Source organism: Gossypium arboreum, chromosome 9 (assembly GCF_025698485.1).
Source record: "Gossypium arboreum isolate Shixiya-1 chromosome 9, ASM2569848v2, whole genome shotgun sequence".
Lineage (NCBI taxonomy): Eukaryota > Viridiplantae > Streptophyta > Magnoliopsida > Malvales > Malvaceae > Gossypium > Gossypium arboreum.
Genome location: NC_069078.1, coordinates 74,035,133 through 74,057,977, shown reverse-complemented (window position 1 = coordinate 74,057,977; position 22,845 = coordinate 74,035,133). Strand labels below are relative to the sequence as shown.

At 34.9% G+C, this 22,845-nt stretch overlaps 1 protein-coding gene and 1 long non-coding RNA gene across 2 annotated transcripts; both read right to left on the bottom strand.

Moving 5' to 3' along the window:
• Positions 1–14,767: 14,767 nt before the first annotated feature.
• Positions 14,768–18,023, bottom strand: LOC128280701 (uncharacterized). Its single transcript, XR_008270822.1, has 3 exons — positions 17,901–18,023; positions 16,478–16,561; positions 14,768–14,795 (listed from the first exon to the last, which is right to left on the bottom strand). It is a non-coding gene; the product is annotated as an uncharacterized LOC128280701 (long non-coding RNA).
• Positions 18,024–21,999: 3,976 nt separating this feature from the next.
• Positions 22,000–22,602, bottom strand: LOC108455556 (agamous-like MADS-box protein AGL62). The gene has a single exon (XM_017754103.1). The coding sequence runs from the start codon at positions 22,600–22,602 to the stop codon at positions 22,000–22,002; it is 603 nt and encodes a 200-aa protein (XP_017609592.1).
• Between the last annotated feature and the right edge of the window lie 243 nt (positions 22,603–22,845).

Genomic DNA, 22,845 nt, shown 5'->3' with positions numbered 1-22,845 from the left:
CACGGAATTGTTCAAAACGCCTTTAAAGGAGGTATGTTGGAGCAAGCTATGTGGATGCTCGTCGAAAGGAATTCTTGAATCGACTCAAGGTGATAAGATTGTAGCAGTATATGAGGCGTAATTTTGAGGTTTGGTCGATATGCTAGTGGTATAGTGGCAACCGAATATGAGCACGATGTCCGCTTCGAGGATGGTCTCCGCGATGAGCTTAGGATATTGATAGCTCCACGGAGGGAGCGTGGTTTCTTGCATTGGTAGAAAAGGCTAAGATAGCCGAGGAGGTGAAGCCGAGTGAGCGATAGAATCGTGAGAAGGATCGACCCATTCAAGAGGATTTCGACCCTCGAGTGCCACGAATCAAGTGTTAAAAGAACAAGGATGGAGGAACCGGTTCGAGCGGTTCTAGTAAATACTTATAGACCGCAGCTTGCGGGACTGTGCTAGGGTGCATATGGGGAGTGTTGGAAACGAACTGGAGCATGTTTTCGATGTGGGTCAAAGGAGCATAAGTTCGAGAGAGTGTCCTCGGAGGACCGCCAGAGCTAGCGGCGAGCAAAGGGATGTCCAACCACGGCGAGGAGGACCACCACCACGAGGGTCGTGGACAAAGTAGAGGTGGCAATGGTAATGGACGAGGACGTGGGGCACTGGCGAGGTGCCGGACATCTCAAGCTCGACAACCGGCGTTGGTTTATGCCGCACGACGTCGTGAGGAGGGTGACGCTCGATGTTATAACTGCACGTTCTTCATTCATAGCATGCCTTACATCGCTTTGATTGATGTGGGTTCCACCCACTCGTATGTTGCTTGTGATGTATCCGGGCTTTGGATATGCTTCCCGAGAAGACCGTGAGTGGGGTATCGATAATAAGTCCATTGGGACATTCGGTTAAGGTAGATAAAATTTTTAGGGCGATCAGATTAGTGACACGGGATAAAATCTTGAAGGAGATTTGATGGAGCCGCCATTTCGAGATTTTGATCTTATTCGGGAATGGATTGGTTAACTAAGCACAAGGCGACGTTGGATTGTCTTTGCAAAGAGGATGGTACTAAGAACGTCGAAGATGAGGAGATAATGGTCATAGGGAACGAAGGATTATTTATCCAATGTTGTTTTGCGTTAAGAGCCGAGAAGTTGATCCGGAAAGGTTGTGAGGCGACTTGGCCTTTGTAAGTCAAACGAGACTTGAGGAGATAACGGTGGATTCGGTTAGGACTATTAAAGAATTTCGGATGTATTCCGGATGAACTTCCGGATTACCCCCAAACAGAGAAGTCGAGTTTGGAATCGACTTACTACACGGAATACTCCTCGTGTCCATTCGCCTTATCGGATGGCACCAAAGGAGTTGGTAGAATTGAAAGCTTCGATTCAAGAGTCATTGGATAGAGGGTTTATAAGACCAAGTGTTTCTCCGTGGGTGTCCGGTCTTTGTTCAGAAAGAAGAAAGATGGGACTATGCGAATGTGTATTGACTATCGGCGGTTGAATAAGTGACTATCAAGAACAAGTATCCGCTTCTGAGAATCGATGATCTGTTTGACCAATTAAAAGGAGCCTCGGTGTTTTCTAAGATCGACCTTGATTGGATATCATCAATTAAGAGTCAAAGAGGGGATATTTATAAGGCGGCGTTCAGGACTCGATACGGTCATTACGAGTTTCGGTAATGCCATTTGGGTTGACTAATGCACCGGCAAATTCATGGATTTGATGAATCGGTATTCTAGCCATACTTGGATCGGTTTGTAGTCATTTTATTGATGATATCTTGGTGTATTCGAAATGTAAGAGAAGCATGATGAGCATCTTCGTAGTAATCGCAAGTGTTAAGGGAGAAGCAACTTTATGCAAAGTTTAGTAAGTGCGAGTTTTGGTGAAGGAAGTTACCTTCTTGGGGCATGTTGTGTCTGCTGAAGGGATCAAGGTGGACCTCGAAAGATTGAAGCCATTTTGGAATGGAAGCCACCAAGTCGATAATGAAATTCAAGTTTTCGGGGTTGGCGTGTTATTATCGGAGATTCGTGGAAGGATTTTCGTGATGGCGGACCGTTAATCTAAACTTATAAGGAAGGGAGCACCTTTTGTTTGGACAGATAAGCGAGAAGAGGCTTTTGAGAAGTTGAAGAAGGTTTTGACTAAGCGCCAGCTTTGATTCACCAGTCCGGTAAGGATTTCACGGTGTCTGATGATCGTCACATGTAGGTTTGGGTGCGTGTTGATGCAAGAGGGTAAAGTGGTCGCTTATGCTTCACGACGCCTTAAGCCACATGAGGTGAACTACCCTACGCATGACTTGGAATTGGCGTGTAATCTTTGCACTTAAGATATGGAAGCATTACCGTATGGAGAGAAATGCATCATCTATACGGATCACAAGAGTCTTAAGTACTTATCGACTCAAAAGGAGTGAATCTTAGGCGTGAAGGTAGATAGAGTTGTTAAAGGACTATGACTGCTCGATTGAGTACCACCTGTAAGGCGAATGTCATGGTGATCGCGCTAAGTCGAAGAGTCGTGGCGTAATTAAAGGCGATGTTTGCTCGCCTAAGTTTGTATGACGACGGAGTTTGTTGGCGAGTTACTGGTGAGACCGACTTGGGTAGAAACAGTTAAGAAGCAACAGTTGGAGGACGAGTCGTTGGTCGCTTCGGTTTGACAAGTTGAGAAGGGAGAATCGACTTTGGGTTAAATAGTGAGGAGTCCTTTGTTTTCGAGGAGAATTTGTATGTCAAGAACTCCGATTTGAGATTGATGATTTTGAAAGAGGCACATAATGGACCTTGTGCTATGCATCTAGGAGGGAGTAAGTTGTATCGAGACTTGCGAGAGCAATATTGGTGGCCTAGGCTTAAGCGAGAAGTGACCGAATTTGTTGGGAGATGTTTGACATGTCAACAAGTGAAGGCCGAGCATCAACTACCTTCGGGATTGTTACAATAGGTAAAGATACCACTTTGGAAGTGGGAAAGGGTAACTATGGACTTTGTAAGTGGGTTGCCGTTGACACCTTCTAAGAAGGATTCGGTTTGGGTGATTGTGGATAGACTCACGAAATCGCTCATTTCATACCGTCCGAACCGATTACTCACTTGAAGTTGGCGATTGTATGTGGCGGAAATAGTACGGTTGCATGGTGTGCCAAGATCGATAATTTCGCATCGAGACCCAAGGTTTACATCTCGGTTTTGGCGAAGTTGTATGAGGCATTGGGAACGCGATTGGATTTCAGTACGGCTTTTCACCCTCAGTCGGATGGGCAGTCAGAGAGGGTTATTCAGATTTTAGAGGATATGTTGAGGGGTTGTGCTATTGAGTTTAAAGATAGCTGGGAGGACCATTTGCCCTTAGCGGAGTTCGCGTATAACAACAGTTATCAAGCAAGTATTCAGATGGCTCCATATGAGGCACTATATGGGCGAAGGTGTCGCTCGCCTACTTGTTGGGCAGAATTGGGGGAAAGGCAAATACTTGGACCAGAGTTGGTGGCAGATACTGAAGACAAGATTAAGGTAATTAGGAAGAGGTTAAAAGAGGCGGCGGATCGACAAAAGTCTTATGCCGATCTGAAGCGTAAGGATATTGAATATGCGGTAAGAGACATGGTCTTTTGAAAGTTTCACCTTGGAAGAAGATCTTGAGATTTGGTAAGAAGGGTAAGTTGAGCCCACGGTTTATTGGGCCTACCGAATCATTAGCGGATAGGGCGGTGGCTTATCACTAGAGTTACCTCGAATCGGATCGCATTCACGATGTCTTCCATGTGTCCATGCTAAGACGATATCGCTCGACCCAACCCATATCGTGCGCTTGCAAAAATTGAGGTACAATCGGATTTGACCTTTGAAGAGGAACTGTGCAAATACTTGATCGTGATGTCAAGGTGTTGAGAAAGAGGTCATCCGTTGGTAAAGGTACTTTGGAGGAACCATGGCAAGGAAGAAGCTACACGGGAGACCAAGAGGCAATCGTCGTGATACCCTCAACTGTTTGGACCGTAAATTTCGAGTGAAATTTCTTTAAGGAGGGTAGAGTTGTAACATCCCGATTTTCGGGTTTTCATGATTCTTGATATTTTAAGTAAATTTCTAAAATTTGGTATGTGATGATGGAATTCATAATTTGGGTATGTAAATGGGCTTATGGAAGGCCCATGAGTTGGCCAAAACCAGAGAATTTTTAAATTTTAGACTTAGGAGTTAGGGGTTCTAGCTAGGTGCCCTTATATTAAGTTGTGGGTAAAGTGTATCACAAAAGAGCTTTGGTAGAGTGGCAAGGGTGATGCCACTAAGCTCCTAAAAGGTGGCGTGTGGGCATAGAGGAAGACACAGGTTCGATTCCTGTGTTGGCAAATAAGAGTATTTATTTTGTGTGCGGGAAGGGTAAGTGTTGGAACTTAAGTGGATTCTGTAAGAGGAGAGTTGGATCAAGTCAAATGCATAAATTAAGGAGGGATAAGGGAGAGATTTTAGGGATGTGATATGGAGATAGAGTTGGTGAATAAGGGAGTTTGGAGAGGGATTTTCAGGAGGGGTATTAGGTTAGTAATTTGGCATTAGGGTATTAGTTGTGCCGATTTTGTTCTTTGGTGTGTAGCTTTTCTCTCTTTCTTTTCCAGCCGAATCTACCTCCCTTCTACTCAATTTTCTTCCTTTTTCTTTCTTTCAAATCAGCCCACTATTTCCTTTCATTCACCATTGTTTTCCTTATCTCTATTTTTGCCAAGTCATAAAAAGTGAATCGATGAAGATAGGGGTGCCGATTCTTTGTGACCAGCAACCTTTTCTTCCTTCTCAATAGTTGGCGTTCGATTCCCTTACCTTTTAGGCATCCGGATTCAAGAGGAGAAAGACGTGGTAAGTGTTCAAACTCTAAACAATTCCTAGTGTAGCTTTGGTCAAAAGTCAAACTCCAAGTTTAGGGAGATGGCGAATATGGGCATAGACTCTATGGGGTCTTCTTTTAATATTTTGGTTTATTTATTGAAGGAGTAGCAAGGTGTAGTGTCGATTTGGAGTAGCTTGGATCACGGAGAGTAGCTAGGCCTAGTCATCAATCGCGACAAAGGTAAGGTGCTTAAGGCCATTATGGATGGTGGCGAATGTGTAAGTGTTAATATTGGAAAGTTCTTGATTTGGTTCAATTATTGCGAGCTGATCTATTTAACAATTGATTATAGGAGAAATCGCATAGGAGATCTCGTCAAGGAATATCGCAAATCGTGTGTAACGAACCCTTTCATAGCTTAAAGCGATAAAATGCCAAATTCGGCATTTCGAGGACTTGTGAGCAATGACGCTCACTAGTTAGTTAGAATCGATGAGACGATGATCGAGAATGATGGAAACGGTAAGAATGTGATTTTTGGCGTTCTTGGTAAGTTAGGCCTCGGGGTCAAGTGGGGCCCATTGGGCTTTCAGCCCATTTGGGTAAAATTGGTAGAAAACGAAATCTGTTAAATTGCATGATAAGACCGTTAAAACCGTTATGGAATATAGGCTAAGTGGGCCTAGACGCATGAAATTGGCTAAGTAGGGCCCATTAGGGTTTTAGGCCCAATAACTCGATTTCGCTAAAATGGGCCGAAATCACTGTTTGCACCCATGGATTGTTAGTAATCGTTAATGAACATGGAAACCCTAATTTTGGTAAAATTACGAGATTACCCTTATAATATGAAAATGACCGCTTTGCCCTAGGTAAAATGACCATTATACCCCTAGGGTTTATGTATGATTTTAATACATGGGATTTTGATAAATATGGTATGTATGATATGCATATGAAATGTATGATATGCACATGATATGTATGATATGCACATGAGGTAATCATAAATGCATTGGGTTGGGTTTTTATATGGATGGAGGAAGTGAAAAAGGGCTTATGCCCCGATTATCAAAAGGGCTTATGCCCTGCTTATCAAAAGGGCTTATGCCCGAGCTTATAAAAGGGCTTATGCCCTGATTATTGAAAGGGCTTATGCCCTGCTTATTAAAAGAGGCTAGGCCTCCAAGTTATATGATAAAGCGACTATCTTTGCCAAGGAGAGTTTGGCGGGGTGGGTCGAGTTAATCCCACATGGTGTGTTGGTTGGTACGGTGGAGAGTAGCGGATGGTGGGTTGAGTAGTCTCCCAAATGGGTTGCATTCTTTCATTGAAATTATATGTGACATTGAAATGGGCCTAAGGGCCATACTGCTTTCTGATAAAAGGCTTGACCAAGAATATGAAATATGAAAAGGCTTCGCCCAATAATATGAAATATGAAAAGGCTTGACCAAGTATTATGAAATATGAAATATGAAAAGGGCTACTGACCAAATGCATGATTGAGATTGGATTTGGGCTTAAACCCAACAGTCGTTATTGTTTTGGGCTCTGAAAGGGCTTGTTGCACATCGAGTTTCCAAACTCACCCCTTTCCTTAACCTTGCAAGTGAGCCTTGATGTGGGGACTTGGTAGGAGGGATTCAGAGTGGCCACGGTGATCGCCTTGGGCTTTAAATAAAGTGTTGGTTTCGTTTAATTTCCTTTAACTATTATTTATTTTGGGTTGTAATAAGGCCAATTTTAACTTTTCTTTTATTTCTTTTCGGATTATTTTAATTTTAATAACTTTAAAATTGGTTAATTATTATTCAAATGGGCTAGACTTAGGACGTGTTTTCAAAATGATACTTGTTTTCAAATTATCTCAACACCACGATTCATCGGTTAATCAAAGACGTCCACTTAAACGAATTTAAACTCGAAATGACAACGTGTGGCTATGGTTGTGGGCATGTCTAGGATTGGATCCAATTAAAGAGCTTGGTACTTAAGCAGCCTTCATGGCTCACCTCCTCCGCCTCGGATACCTACAGGTGCTTAGCTTCCATACATTTTGTTAACTCAAAGAAAACATATGGCTTTTAAAAACTCTAAAACGAAACTCGATTTTTAACTCCGATGTGGCACGTCAAATTTGGCCATAACGTCTGGGCCGGGTTTGGGGTGTTACAATAGCATTCATATAGCTAAACGGATAATTTCATATGCACAAATTCTCAATATCATACTTACATCACATTACCAACCCTTATGTTCATACACAAAAGATCAACTTAGCCAAAGGCGGTAGCTCATTTATCGATCGAAATAATACTGATTTGTGAGGATCAACTAATTCAAGCACACACGAAACATACCTCATCACTGGGATTTTACGAGCGTATTAATTTAAATTTTTACAGCAAGATCGCTCATTCCCAAATCAAGCATCTTCGGGGTTTAGCCGGATATAACCACTCGCACAAGGCCTTCGGGTCTTAGCCCGGATATGGTCACTAGCATAAATGCCTTCGGACTTAGCCGGATATAGTCGCTAGCACAAATGCCTTGGATCTTAGTCCGGATGTAGTCGCTAGCATAAAAGCCTTCGGGACTTAGCAGGATATCATTCGAGTAACCATGCATATATATCAATAAATCATGACACATTCATATTTCATTTTCATTACCAAAGCTCAAACACAAGACACTTATCACATTTACAATTTCGGCTCAATAGCCACATACAAGAGCATGATTTTGATTTACTTAAGACATAATCTAACCGAATCATAATTTAAGTTCCATTACTCGAAAACTTACCTCGGATGTTGTCGAACGATTTCGATGGCTATTCGACCACTTTTTCCTTCCCTTTATCGGATTTAGTTCCCCTTTGCTCTTGAGCTTAATTTAACAAATAAATTGATTTAATCATTTGAGCATCGAAAAGAGGAACCCAAGGTACTTAGCCCACATATATTCATTAGACATTAAAGTCACATATGTACGGAATCATGAATCAAACTCAACACATTAGTTAATACTCTCCTTAGCCGAATTTTCTAAGTCAAGATAAAGCCTTCAATATGCTTACCTATGGCGAACAACACATCAACCTATGTACTCATTCATGTGGCGATTATGCATGTCTATGTTGAGGCCAATTATATACTCAATACCACACACAAATGGCATACCTTTTACTAACTAATGCATTACATATTATAACTCAATATGCATCCATCATGTACTCCATAACCGAAACACCATCATATGTAAGTATATACCTTGAGATATTGTATATGTCATACCAATACGTCATGTGCAAACATATATATATATGTGCAAGAGCCGAATCTCAAAGTTGTTTATAACTAAACATGAACATAAATCCAAAACACAAATCTTACCTACCATGCAATAAGCATAAATCATACTTATGGATATACCATGGCCGAATACATCACAACACCATACCATTTCAATTTTGGTCATGGTTAAACAAAGAACTTAATGTCTCACTCAAAAATGCTAAAAAGAAAATCCAAGAGTCATCAATCCACCATCACATGTATCATTATCAAGCTTCATATTTAGCATGCAATGGCATTAACACAAAATCCACCTTGGCGAATATCATCCCCATGACATAGCAAAGATTTGAACCATGGGCTAATTAGAACTCAAGCTAGCAACTAAAACATGCATGAATCTCATGGCACAACCTCAAACATACCTTAATCTAGATACAAGTATGGCCAAACCTCTTCCTAATCCTCTTCCAAACCAAACATGAAGCAAGAACTCCTTCCTTCTTCCTTAGAATTTTCGGCCAAAAGAAATGAAAAGGATGAACAATTTTTTTCTCTTTTCTTCAACTCACGGCAATGGGGGGGGGGGAACACTCACACACATTCTTTCTTTTTTTTTTCCATTTTTTATTACCCATACTCTTTATTTTATTTTTCCTAACATACCTCACTAACATAACATGTTTGTGACATGTTTCCACTCATAGCATGGCCTACCACTACTAATTAGGGGAAATTTGACATGCAAGTCCTCCTTTTGATTACATGCACTATTAGATCCTTATAGATTAGCCTATCACATTTCAAAAGTGTCACACAAGTCCTACTAACTGAATTCACATGCAATCGACTAAATCGAAGCTTGAAATTTTCACACATTCATAATTACATATTCTAGACAATAAATATTACGTTCAAACATTTCGGTGACTCGGTTTAGCGGTCCCGAAACCACTTCCCGACTAGGGTCAATTTTGGGCTGTCACAACCAACAACTGTAACACCCCCTAACCCTAAACCGTCACCGGAACGAGGTTATGAGGCATTACCGGACATATCAGACAACTTACGAATAATTTACAATTAATATAACTTTCATAGTATAATATAATAATTAAGTCCCTATATTGGACTCTCAAAGTTCAAACACGTATTAAAAGTAAAACGGGACTTGTTCGAGTGTTCCGAAAATTTTTTTTTATAAAAATTTCGGCAGCATTTCTGCTTATTTTTACCTAAAACCCCCTGTAAATTCAAACCAAAACAACCAACACCAATGTTTCACATTCATATAACTAATATTTATATCATTAACATGATTTTTTTAACTTAATGTATACATATAATTTATATGTAACTACCTAGTACATGCCACTTAACCAAAGGAATAAATACATCACCAAAATCTTTTTGTTGGAGTCGGGTTTGTTTTGGATGCTAGACCGGGTCCGAAACTCTAATAACTCACAAGACCGAAACAACAGTGCATTGAGTATTTCATACTCAATGGTATTACTATAAATCAAGACTATTTAACATTAATAAATTACAAACATCAACCATAAATTTTATAATTATTTAAACTAATTTATATATAATTATTTTACTTCATAAATCTTAAATTCATAATTCATTTTTCTCATACCAACTCAATTCATATTTTAGTTCATACATTCTTTCTCATACTTTTCAATAGTGCCAAAACAAATAATCTTATTTTCAAAATTTCATTTCAATTATTTACCCTATTAACAAGGCTCGGACTCTGATAGATACGCGGATTCCACCCAAACACACCAGAATGTCCAACCCAAACATACTTAGAATATTATAAATCCTCCATAACACACCAGTAAGGCATTAAGTGCCTCTTCGGATAAACCGAAGTATATAATAACAGAAACATCTTCTCGGCCGAACTACAATCTCCTCATCACATCACAAATCCAATGGTATGCCATTTGTATCAGATCTAATCCGACAAGTTAATAGGGTATTATTTTACTTTTTCTAATTTCAATTTCATTTACACAAAAATTTTCAATATTCAATCAATTCAAAAATCTATTATCTTAATTCATATACAAATTAATTTTCACACATACTTATACTTAAATTTAAATATAATACTTACTTTATCTTAATTATTCCATAACTATAAATTCAATATACATTTAATAAATAGTTTGAGTTATAGTAATACAAACCTGAAACACGAGTTTACTCCTCAACGATCTTTTCTTTTCCTTTGGATGACGATGCCTCGTTTTCCTTGTTAGCTACAAAAAATAATAATAACAATTTACATTATTAATTACAGCATTAATTTAATAATTAATTGAATTTTTATTCAATTTATTCCTAATTCTCATTTAATCCTAATTAACTCTTTTATTTGTTTAACTTAATTTATACTTCATTTCTACTCAATTTCCTTCCATGTTCACCCTAACAATCTAATGTTCATTATAAAACCCCAATTTAAATTTTATTTCAATTTAATTTTCGCAAACACAAAACTTATAGCTTCTTTTACAATTTAATCCCTTTTTCAATTTCTAACTTAAAATTCATTCAATTAAATCCCTAATTCTTCTTTTTCTTCAACATGAACTTTGTTTAAAAGCTTTTAAACTTTCAAACTATCAAATTAATTTCATCAAAACCTTGTTTTAAGACTTCTAAAACGTCAAATTTAAGAGAAAAGGACTAAATTTAACTTACCAAACAAGTTTGAAGCTCCAAACTCCAATTTTCCCCTTTTCTTCCCCTGTTTTTCGAATGCTCTCTGTTTCTTATTCTTTTTGTTTCTTTTTATTTCATTCTTTTATTCTTTTATTTACTTTATTTTTAATTAACATATATTATAATATATTTATTTTAAATATTTATTAAGCATTTAATTATATACACACAAGTGTACACCATCAATACCATACATTTGTCACAATTTATTTTATTTTTTTATTTATTTATTTTTTCACACAATTATTTAATAATTTAATAATTTAATTAACAAATATCTTTTACTTTAATATTAAGTAACTTAATTATTTTATTACAAGTGTACATGTATCTATTGATTACAAATGTACCAATATTTTTATTACAATTGTCATTATTCAATTTGTTTGTCAAACAAAATTTCATAAATTAATAAATTAATTATTTAATTAACAAATATCTTTTTACTTAAATTATAAGTAATTTAGTATTTAAATTACAAATGTACCAATATAATTTTTTTACACATGTATATTTTACTACCATATATTTATCAACTATTTAATTTATTTAAAATATAATATTCATTAAATAATCATAATAATTATAAAACCATAATAATAATTTTAATATATATAATACATACATTCAAGAAAAATCTTGATCTTTCTTCCATTTGCCGCCTCAATTTATGTAAATGGCTTAATTCATTTTGATCCTTTTTATTTTCTATTACTTTAGAATTAAACTTTTACCCCTTTTTCAATTTAGTTCTTTTTGCTAATTATTCTAAATTAAGATAATTTCACCTAATTAAATCCTAATTAGACACACCACTAGGCTCATAAATATTTTTAATAATTATTTTCGAACTTATTTCACTAAGACGGAGGCCCTATAACTCACTGGTGCCCGTGAATTTTGGATCATTACACTAAGCGTGGATTCTAAGCCTCATGAACCTTTTTGGGAAATTTTGACAACCTTCGGCTAGATTAGATTTAGTTGCTCATGATTTTTGGGAAAAAACAAAAATAATGGAAAGGGAATTTTTATTGAAAGGAAATATGGAAAAAACAAAAATACTAAATTTAAAGATGGACAAAATTTGTGTCACTTCATCCCCTATTTATAGTATTAAGAAACCCAGTCTATTCCTAATTAAATTCTAAAAGATAAATACAAATAAATAAAGATAATAAAAGATAAATGAAAACAAATCCTAAAATTAAATCTAAATAATAATCCTTAATAATTATCCTAATATAATTAGAATTAAAATAGAGTCTTGTGCTATAAAATCTCTTCTTTTGTATTTTTGCCCCAAAAGTCTTCCATACTTTGCATTTTCGGCACCACTTCTCTCCTACTTCGCATGTTGGCCCAATTCATCTTTAATTTCACGCTTTTTGCCCACAAATTTCCTTTTGCTTTCAATTTAGTCCCTACAAGACAAAAAACCATAAATAGCCCAAATTAGTAGGAACATACTCAAAATAAACATGTAATTAGCACATAAAATATGTCGTTTTAGAGTATTATCACACTTACAAATCAATCCATTCAATGACTTTTCAATTTGGATATCAAATCCATTTCATCACATTTCAAACTTTTCAATTTCATTTATATTGTTTCATCCGCATAGATATCATAGACTGCATGTTAGTTGGCTAAATGATCATGTTCATGTATGCCTTGAGGACTCCCAAGATCGACAAGCCTAACTAACATAAAAAATAAAACAATAAAAACAACATTTGACATTGTGGACTTTGAGGTAAAAAGCTACTGCAAACTAAGGCCATATCTAGGAGGAACGACAAAAGGGACATCTTCATCCATTGCAGCATGCATTGAGGAAATGGATGCAATCTTTTTGTCCCTTGTGACAGAGATCAAGTTGATGAACTCTGCGAAATGTTTGTCTCGTTCATGGAGCTCCCTCAGGTTAAGCTGATCAATGGGAGTTTTCCACCAATGATGAGATTTGCTTTCACATGATTGTTGGACTAAAGAAAACGCCTTTTGTTTTTCTTTCGATGCATCTAGTTGGTCGTGGACCTCATTGTAATCTTGGACTAGCAACTTGATTCTTACCTTATAGTAAGCCTCAACAGGAGCGTCGATGGTTTCATGAAGAGGTTGGTTTGGGTTTAGAAAGCGTTTAGTGAAAGATTCAATAGAATGATGAGCAAATGAATAAGGCTTACCTTTTGGTGAGAAAATAATAAAGAGAATCTCACTGCCACATAATGTGGAGAGCTCAAAGATTTTCTTACAAATTTCAAAACATAGTTTTGAAAATGAGATGAGCCTATCATCCTCATTTTCAATTATCTTAATCTCAATTTTTTATTTTCCCCTAGTTTTCTTGCTTGAACTTGCCCTTGCAAAAAAGAATCAAAGGACAAAAGAAACAAGCAAGAAAGTTAAAAATGAATGCTTTAGTGGCCTTTTAGATGGTTTGGAATGAAGTTCTCATTTGATGGGTGTAACACCCCTAACCCGTATCCGTTGCCGAACAAGAGTTACAGAGTATTATCAGAACTTTCAGAACATTTTCAAATAATTCATAACAATTACTATTTATTTCTTAAGATTTATTTATAACGTCCCTTAAATGGACCATCGAGGCCCAATATGAGCTTTAGAATCGTATCGGGACTTAATTGGAAACTCTAAGGATTTTTTGATAAATTAAAAAAATTTCTAAGTTAAAGGGCTCACACGCTCGTGTGGTCCAAGGAACACGCCCATGTAACCCTAGGACACGTCCGTGCTACAGACCGTGTTTGACCCCATGTAACTCTCTGACTTGTGCACACGGCCATGCAACACGCCCGTGTGCTAGGCCGTATGATCAATTTTATTTTTCGAATTTAGGTGCAGGTTTCACGTGGCCAAGACACACGTCCGTGTCTATACCGTGTACTCAATTCTGTCCATTCTGTTTCTCAAAATTTAAGGTGCAAGGGACACATAGCCAAACCACACACCAATGTACCAGGCCGTGTGTCACACACGGTCTAGACACACGTCCGTGTAGACAAAAAAAAGGGTAATTTCTAGCTTTATTTCTCACCCAAAATCATACCAATGACCTGCATTTAAAATCAGATCCAAATACCGACCATTCCAAGCATTTAAATTAAGCAAGCTCTATCATTCAACATGACATATCATTTCATACATACATGTTTATAATATTACCTTGGTATATTCCATATGTTAGGCATAATTTGATCAACCATTTAACATACATGTAGCTACCATAGTATAACATTATAAGTACAACAAAACAAACTATTACTAGCCATTCCAATGGCTAGATTACAAACCACATATTTAAGCCATCTATAGCCAAGTTAGCCTATACACGCCATTATACCAAAATGATTTCACTATGTATACCCAAAATGAGATAGTGGATAGTGCGATGATGCTCCAATAATTTCCAAACTTCGCGAGCTTCTGAGCACTATAAAACAGGAAAAAATAAAATGGAGTAAGCATTACATGCTTAGTAAGTTCCTATAACAAAAACTAAACTTACTAATCTCGTTTATTAAATCTAAGCATACAATATCATGTTTTCCATCTGTAACACCCCTATCCCGTAACCGCCGCCGGAATAGGACGAGGCGTTAACAGAATTTAGGAATTAGATCAGAACAGTAAAATTTTGAACCTTTTCTTAAATAAAAGATCATTTATTTATATAACTAATAGACACAAACAAAGATCGAATTTAAAACTTATAAAAGTAAACTTCCATAATATGCCATATTCGCATGGCTTATATACAATAGTCAAAATATCATTCTACTTATAGTTTATCCTATACATGCCATAAGCTAAGTCCAAATCACATGATTACTACAATAGTAGATAGCGTGGCAATCTTGACGATCCCGAGCTAATAGTAAGAGTCAACGATCTACAAAAATAAACAGAGAAACATAACATTCAAAGTAAGCTTTCATAAGCTTAGTAAGTCTTAAGCAATTTAAGCAGTTGAACTTAAAACAAACCAAATGTTCAAATCACATAACACTTTACGAGTACAATACTATTTGGTGATTATGCACAACACATATCATTTTACTCGTTTATACTCAAACTCATATAAACATAGTATTTACAAGCTTAGGATTAACTTTAATTCTTTCAAATTTCACTAGTGTATCATTTCTTACCCACACTTACTTTCAAAATTCATAGTTAAATGGCATATCGAAAACTATCCTGTAACTTTGCATAATAACGAATACACACATATACAAATATACATATGAATTTACAACATCTTTTCATATGTTACTCATTACACATTCTTAATTCCCGTCGAGATCAATCTCACATATAATATATATATCACATACGAATCACTTAATGTATATCTGAGTTCAATTTATCATCATAGCGTAGGATCTCGTAGTCATATACTTTATCAAATTCACTAACACTTGGCCCGCTAGGTATAAAACTCGAACATAACACCAACCGAAGCCTACGGGACTTTAAACTCAGATATAATACCAGCACTAGGCCTGCGGGATTTAACCCGGATACACATCAAATATCATGCATATTTAATCATATATTAACATATCTCATTCAACATATCACATTAGTAGTCATTTGCTACAATCGGATATAAGCTTCATATGAACACCATCATTTACATTTCGCTTCAAAAGTCATACATAAATATCACATATCCATTTCACCATTCAAACTTAACCCATAGTGACCATTCGACTAAAAGTCATATACATAAATTATTTATCGCACAACTTAATTCAAGTAGAACCAAAAGGTCACAATTCATCTAATATATACATATTGCTCACTGATTCGCACACAACCTTTCAAATTAGCAATTATAAGATGGTTCCGCACATAGCCCATCCTTATCAATAATTTACGATGGTTTTACCCTTACTCACGTATACAACATTTTTACCTATGCTTCTCAATTCACATTCATGATTCAATTCCAATCAATTTAACATGCATAAGTACATATCGCATACTTGGCCAACTTAATGTATTGAATGAATTCAATTGTCGATTTAACACAAGGCCTCATAGTTGAACCTAAACATGAAACCATTTCTTATAGGTTCGATTCACATCAATCATCATTTTCATTTAATTCACATGTACATAATTAGGTTGTTCGTACCTAAATAATTTACTTTACGGAACGAATCCACATATCGTATTAGCCCATAGTCTTATAACACCACACTTTTAATAGTTCCCCTCATCGAAGTTCACAATTAATCACTTTAGTGCCAAGCCATATTTGGCTACCACAAAGGACTAATAATAATAATTTTATACACATCATGGTTTCCTTTAGATATTTAATAATCACAAATCGTGATATCTCTACCAACACATATACGGCATAGTTATTCATTGTAACACTCATTTAGTGCATCAAATTTCCAAGTCTAATTCAACTTAAGCATAATAGCCATAATCGGCTTATAGCCTTAAATCATTACATATTCGGCACATTAACTAAATAAAATTTACATTCTCTTTGCCATATTAATTTAACTCTTAGGCATATAAAAAGGAATCAAGCTTAAACACTTAAGAACTTACCTCGAATGTTACCGAACGATTACAACGGCTATTCGATTACTTTCTCTTTTCCCTTATCCGAATTTGCCCCTCTATGCTCTTGAGCTTAAATTCAACAATTTTAAACTTAGTCATTATTCGACTATTCAAGCATCACTTTCAGAATATAATATATATATATATATTCGACTTTCACACATACAGATCATAGTAAGCTTATAAGAAATCAATAAGCAACTCATTAACAAATTTTTGTCAATGTTTACCACATAATCATAATTTCATTGCAAGTTGTCTTCCTGAGCAATAGTCACTAAATCATTTATAACTGGAGCTACGAAACTCCAAATCAATTTCCGTTAATTTTACCTAAAAATAGACTCGTATATCTTCTATCTATAAAATTTTCAGAATTTTTGGTTTGGCCAATCAATACCATATTTTTCTTAAAGTTTCCCCTGTTTCACTATTTGACTAATCTGGCCACTCTTCACTACGAATCAAATTTCTCATTGTACAGAATTCAAAATATGTTATCGTTGATTTCTTTGAAACTAGAATCATTTTAGGAGTCTAAGCATATAAACTTTATTTTATAACCATTTTTGTACAAATTATAATGATTTTCTAAATAAAAGGAATAGGGGACCCCGAAGTCATTTGACTCTATCCCACACCACTTCAAATATCTCGTTATCAGAAATTCATTTGCTTTCACGGTTTCTTTTATAAGAAACTAGGCTCATTAATCTTTAATTACATAATTTATTCAGCTTCTAAATCATCTCCCACAATTTATGGTGATTTTCGAAAATCACATTACTGCTGCTGTCCCAAACAAATTTATTACCAATTCACTCTTTCACACATACCTTGCATTCACATTATTTAAACATGTATATCACCAATCAATTTCATCACATATCTATACTTTCACTTACCCATAATCTCAATACAATACATCATGCTCAATTATACCTTAACTTATCCATTCCTTTCATTTAAACAACCCACATAACTTATTCATTCATGAACACATTCGGCACTATACATCTTTACAAATATTTCTTGGCACCTTTATCATATTTTCACAATCGGCATAACCGTGTTACCAATCTAATACATCAAAATTTACTTATCCAGGACTACATTCAGCATATATATATTCACATAAACACAATTGCCGAACACTTCATGAAGTTACCGAGACTCATCATTTGCTATTTCACACACACTCACATCCAATCCTTTTTATTAAACACTCAAAATCAACCATCTTCATGCCTTATCACAAAAATATCAAAACACCGACCAAGACACTCTACAACCCATAGCCGAATGTATCACTTCAAACCAATAACAAAAATTGAGCCATGGGCTATGAAAGGAGCTTAGCAATTAACTCAATTTCACATAAATTATCAAGAAATAAAATTAAACATACCTTCAATTAGAATCACCAAGGCCAAATATCAAAGAGCCCTTTTTTTTCTACCTTAGATTCTGAGTTTTCTCCTTGGTCGAAATCCTCAAAATATCTTTCCTCTTTATTTTTCCCACATTCGGCAAGAACAGGCAAGGATGTATGGTCCCTTTTTCTTTTTTCTTTTTTTTTTTATTCATTCACCTTACCCATTAACTATTATAATATTAATATGTAAGGCATATATGGCTATTCCACCATCAACATGGCCGGCCACTTACTTAAAAATGGGGAATTTGACATGCAAATCCCCATATTTTAAGCCGTGCAATATTTGACCACTACACTTCAACCTATCACAATTTCAATATTTTTCACATAAGTCCTTTTTAATTAATTTCACATTTAAATAACAAAATCAAAGCATGAAATTTTCACACATACACTTTCACATGTAATAATCACAAAATATAACATTTAATTATTTTTGTAACTCAATTTTGTGGTCCCGAAACCACTTCCCGACTAGGGTCAAATTAGGACTATCACACCATCAACTTGGAAAAATTGCATAAACACATGCATTCAATCAAACATGTTAGTCACAAAAGTTTCATATACATAAAGTAAACATAGATGAGCTCATCATGCAATATTCTTTCAAAATATTATCATTTCAACTCGTAATTCTCTCATTATGCCAAAAGTTTTGTTCTTTGAATCATTGAAATTTTGATGGATACTCAAGTAGTACACTCAATGTGTACGATTCAATAACCCGTCAATTCTTATTCAAGAGTACCTATTAGGGCACTTAATCAAAGAACATACTCTCGAGCCATATATCGTATTATAGGATTACCAGTCCAGGCGAAATCCTTTATGTAACGTATGCTCAGAAGAGCTCAATCAGGATTACCAGTCTAGGCTTAACCCTAATTGTAACATATGCTCGAGAGGGATTATATCAAGATTACCCGTCCCTACTGAATCCTTTCTATAATGAGATCAATAAGATTACTTGTCATCCTAGCTAAATTCCATCAGCAATAACTGCAGGACCTCATTCATTTCGGGAAAGCACATATATTCATCAGAATTCAATATTCAAACGAGACTTTACCCTTTTTCTAGCATTTTCGAACGTATTCAATTCTTCATCATAGCAATCAAATAATTCACATCAATATAAGTCACATTCCATACAAACACAACATTCAATTTAACATATTTACATGCTTAATTAAGTTACACGAACTTACCTCGACACTGGTTTGCATATAAAATCTACTAATTCGGAACCTTATCTTTTCCTCAATCTAACCTCGAATTTGTGTTGCTCGGATCTATATAAATAAATTTAATCATCAATTTCACCCATTTCATTTTCATTGGGACACAATTTACGTCCTGGGCAAAATAACCATTTTACCCCTAACTTTTCCATAAATTTCAATTTCATCCCTAAGTTAGAAAAATAAAATTTATGCTATTTACTCCCTATTCTAAGCCTAACCGAAATTTAAACATAAAATTTGCAGCACGTATTTCCTATAAATTTCATAATTTTTCATCAATTTTCACAACTTTACATTTTAGTCCCTAAATCATGTTTTCATCAAAAATCACTTTGGAAAAGTTGTTTATCTATCAACAACCTTTCATTTTCTACCATAATTTTTAAATTTTTAGCATATTCATCCATGACCTAATTTCCATACCTTGATAACTTTTCAAACTGATCCCCTAAATAGATAGATTAAGCTATCTCAAATTGAAAAATATTAAAATTACTAAAAATGGGACAAAGAAACTTACCCAATTAAGCCATGAAAGTTTCTTCTCTCTCTCCTAGGGTTTCCATGTATTTTTAGGGAAGAAGATAAGTAAATAAAATGATATTTTCTTTTTCATCTTTTAATTAATTAAATTATTTCAAATTCCAATTTAGTCCTTACCATTTTTCTAAATTTTCATGGATGAGTGACCAAAATATCTACATACTTTTCTTTAATGGTCTAATTACCGTATAAGGACCTCTAGTTTTGAATTCCATATCTATTTAATCCTTGTAGCTACAAGAATTCAACTTTTGTATTTTATGCTATTTAGTCCTTCTCGTAATTAAGCACATAATCAATAAAATTTTCTCATCGGAAAATTCACATGACATTTCTAACATATTACAGACCATGTAATAATATAAAAATAAAATTTATTTTCGATCGTATTTGTCGTCCCGAAACCACTGTTCCGATTTCACTGAAAAATGGACTGTTACAATAGGGTTCATATATATAAGCCAAAACAACTCAATAAATTAAATGGTTAAACTAATTAAATTAGGAGGCCAAATTTGACGTTCAACAATCGATTATCGTGTTTGTAATTGAATTTAGTCGTGAATTTGGTAGGTAAATATGCTTCTTGAATGCAATATAAATATTGTTTTACTGATCGTGTATATAATTTATCAATTATTCCAGAAAATGAAAAAAATTCATAATATCATGGTGCATTTTAAGTTAGTTATATGTTGGAAAGTACCAAACAAAAATATCGTTATTCAGTAACATTAGAAGCTCACCCTGGAATAAGTAATAGAATGTTCAAAAATGGAAAGACTTCTAAAGAAAGTAAGTAAAAAAGTCTCAAAAAGCATATAAAGAAATAATGGATATCAAATCTATTGCATAGCAAATTATGGTAACTTTTAAAACAGGCTAAGTTGTACCACAAAAAGAATGATGATGTTGTCAATAGCATCTGAAAAGACCTGAATTTTGCTTCTCTACTTGGTTTTATTTTACCATGTATGACATATCACATTGTTTGCATCAGGATTATATAGAGAAGAATAATAAAGAAAATCAAATTGTACTATGTTTTAAGAATTCAACTCTTAATGTTACTGCGAATTGCAGTAAAAACAAGTTGTTTAATGAAAGATGAGCACCTAATATTAAACAACTTCACATTGGATAGTGTTATCTAGTTCAGGATTTTCCATATGCAAAAACCATAATCCATGAGGAAAGATAAAGAGTTTCGATTTATTTTGATAATTACATTATTGACTGCTTATTGCAATTTTTTTTTACAATTATTGAATAATTTCATTATTTTGTAATAAGCCAATGAGAAAAACAAAACAATTGAACTCAACATTATCCTAATTTAATCAAATATATGGTTAAATTATAATTGAAAACTGCTTACACGTAAAATAAATCTAAACATAACATTTAGATCATTTTGCGGCACAATTCATTATGCTCTCTCCTATTTATTACTTAAAATAATGAAAAAGGGTTAAAGTATTTTTAAATTTTAGTTTCTTATTTAATGATATTTCTACGTACTTGTACAGATTTAGTAAACCTAAAAAGCAAATGTATAATCAAATTTTGTTAGAATAAAGTTACACCTAATGCATGCATTTTATTATTAGTCTTTTATTTTTCTTAAAGAATCATCGGAAAAGGATAAAAAAAATGCCTTTTTAAATACTTAAAGCAACTAAATAAGATGCAATGAAGGCATATTTTTAATATATAATTGTAGGGAACAAAGAACTTGCTATAAGGAGAACACTCAATAATATATTCTATTTAGACTCCATCTGCCTAGAAGGCCTATAATTAATCCTAAAGTGAAAACTATTTAGACAATAAATTGACATCAAGCAATCTTTTCAAGAAATTTCCATTAATTTTTAATCATTTGGTTGCGAAACTTGATGTGGAATCATGTAAGAAAAGAGAGCATATTCCACTATGATATATTCTTCTCTTTATTTGGATGAAAACTTTTTGACAATATCCTGAAAGTGAAGAGTGTATTAACCTATGAATTGAATCTTGACCTAGTTATTAATATAAGCACCAGTTTATTGAAAGTCGATTGTTGATACAACATCATAATTGGAACCAAAATAGCCCTAGACCCTAAATAGTTAAGGCTTGGGATTGCTACAATAGAGACCATAAACCGCATGTTGGCTAGCTACATGAGCATGTTCATGTATGCCTTGAGGACTCCCAAGATCGACAAGCCTAACTAACATAAAAGATAAAACAATAAAAATAACATTTGATATTGCGGACTTTGAGGTAAAAAGCTACTGCAAACTAGGGCCATATCTAGGAGGAACGACAAAAGGGACATCTTCATCCATTGCAGCATGCATTGAGGAAATGGATACAATCTTCTTGTCCCTTGCAATAGAGATCAAGTTGATGAACTCAGTGAAGCGTTTGTCTCGTTCATGGAGCTCCCTTGGGTTAAGCTGATATATTGGAGTTTTCCACCAATGATGAGATTCGCTTCCACGTGATTGTTGGGCCAAAGAAAACTCCTTTTGTTTTTCTTTTGATGCATCTAGTTGGTCGCAAACCTCATTGTAATCTTGGACTAGCGACTTGATTCTTACCTTACGGTAAGTCTCAACAGGAGCATCCGTGGTTTCATGAAGAGGTTGGTTTGGGTTTAGAAAGCGTTTAGTGACAGATTCAATAGAAGGATGAGCAAACGAATAAGGCTTACCTTTTGGGGAGAAAATAATAAAGAGAACCTCACTGCCACATAAAGTGGAGAGCTCAGAGATTTTCTTATAAATTCCAAAACGTCGTTTTGAAAATGAGATGAGCCTATCATCCTCATTTTCAATTATCTTAATCTCAATTTTTTGCTTTCCCTTGGTTTTCTTGCTTGAGCTTGCCATTGCACAAAAAGAATCAAAGGACAAAAGAAACAAGCAAGAAAGTTAAAAATGAATGCTTTAGTAGCCTTTTAGATGGTTTGGAATGAAGTTCTCCTTTGGTGGGGTTCAGATATATATAGGCCAAAACAACTCAATAAATTAAATGGTTAAACTAATTAAATTAGGTGGTCAAATTCAACGTTCAACAATCATTATCGTGTTTGTAATTGAATCTAGTCTTGAATTTGGTAGGTAAATATGTTT

Bases quoted from the DNA above. Each gene is read 5' to 3' on its own strand.
- LOC108455556 (XM_017754103.1), bottom strand. From the start codon at position 22,602: ATGGCAAGCTCAAGCAAGAAAACCAAGGGAAAGCAAAAAATTGAGATT.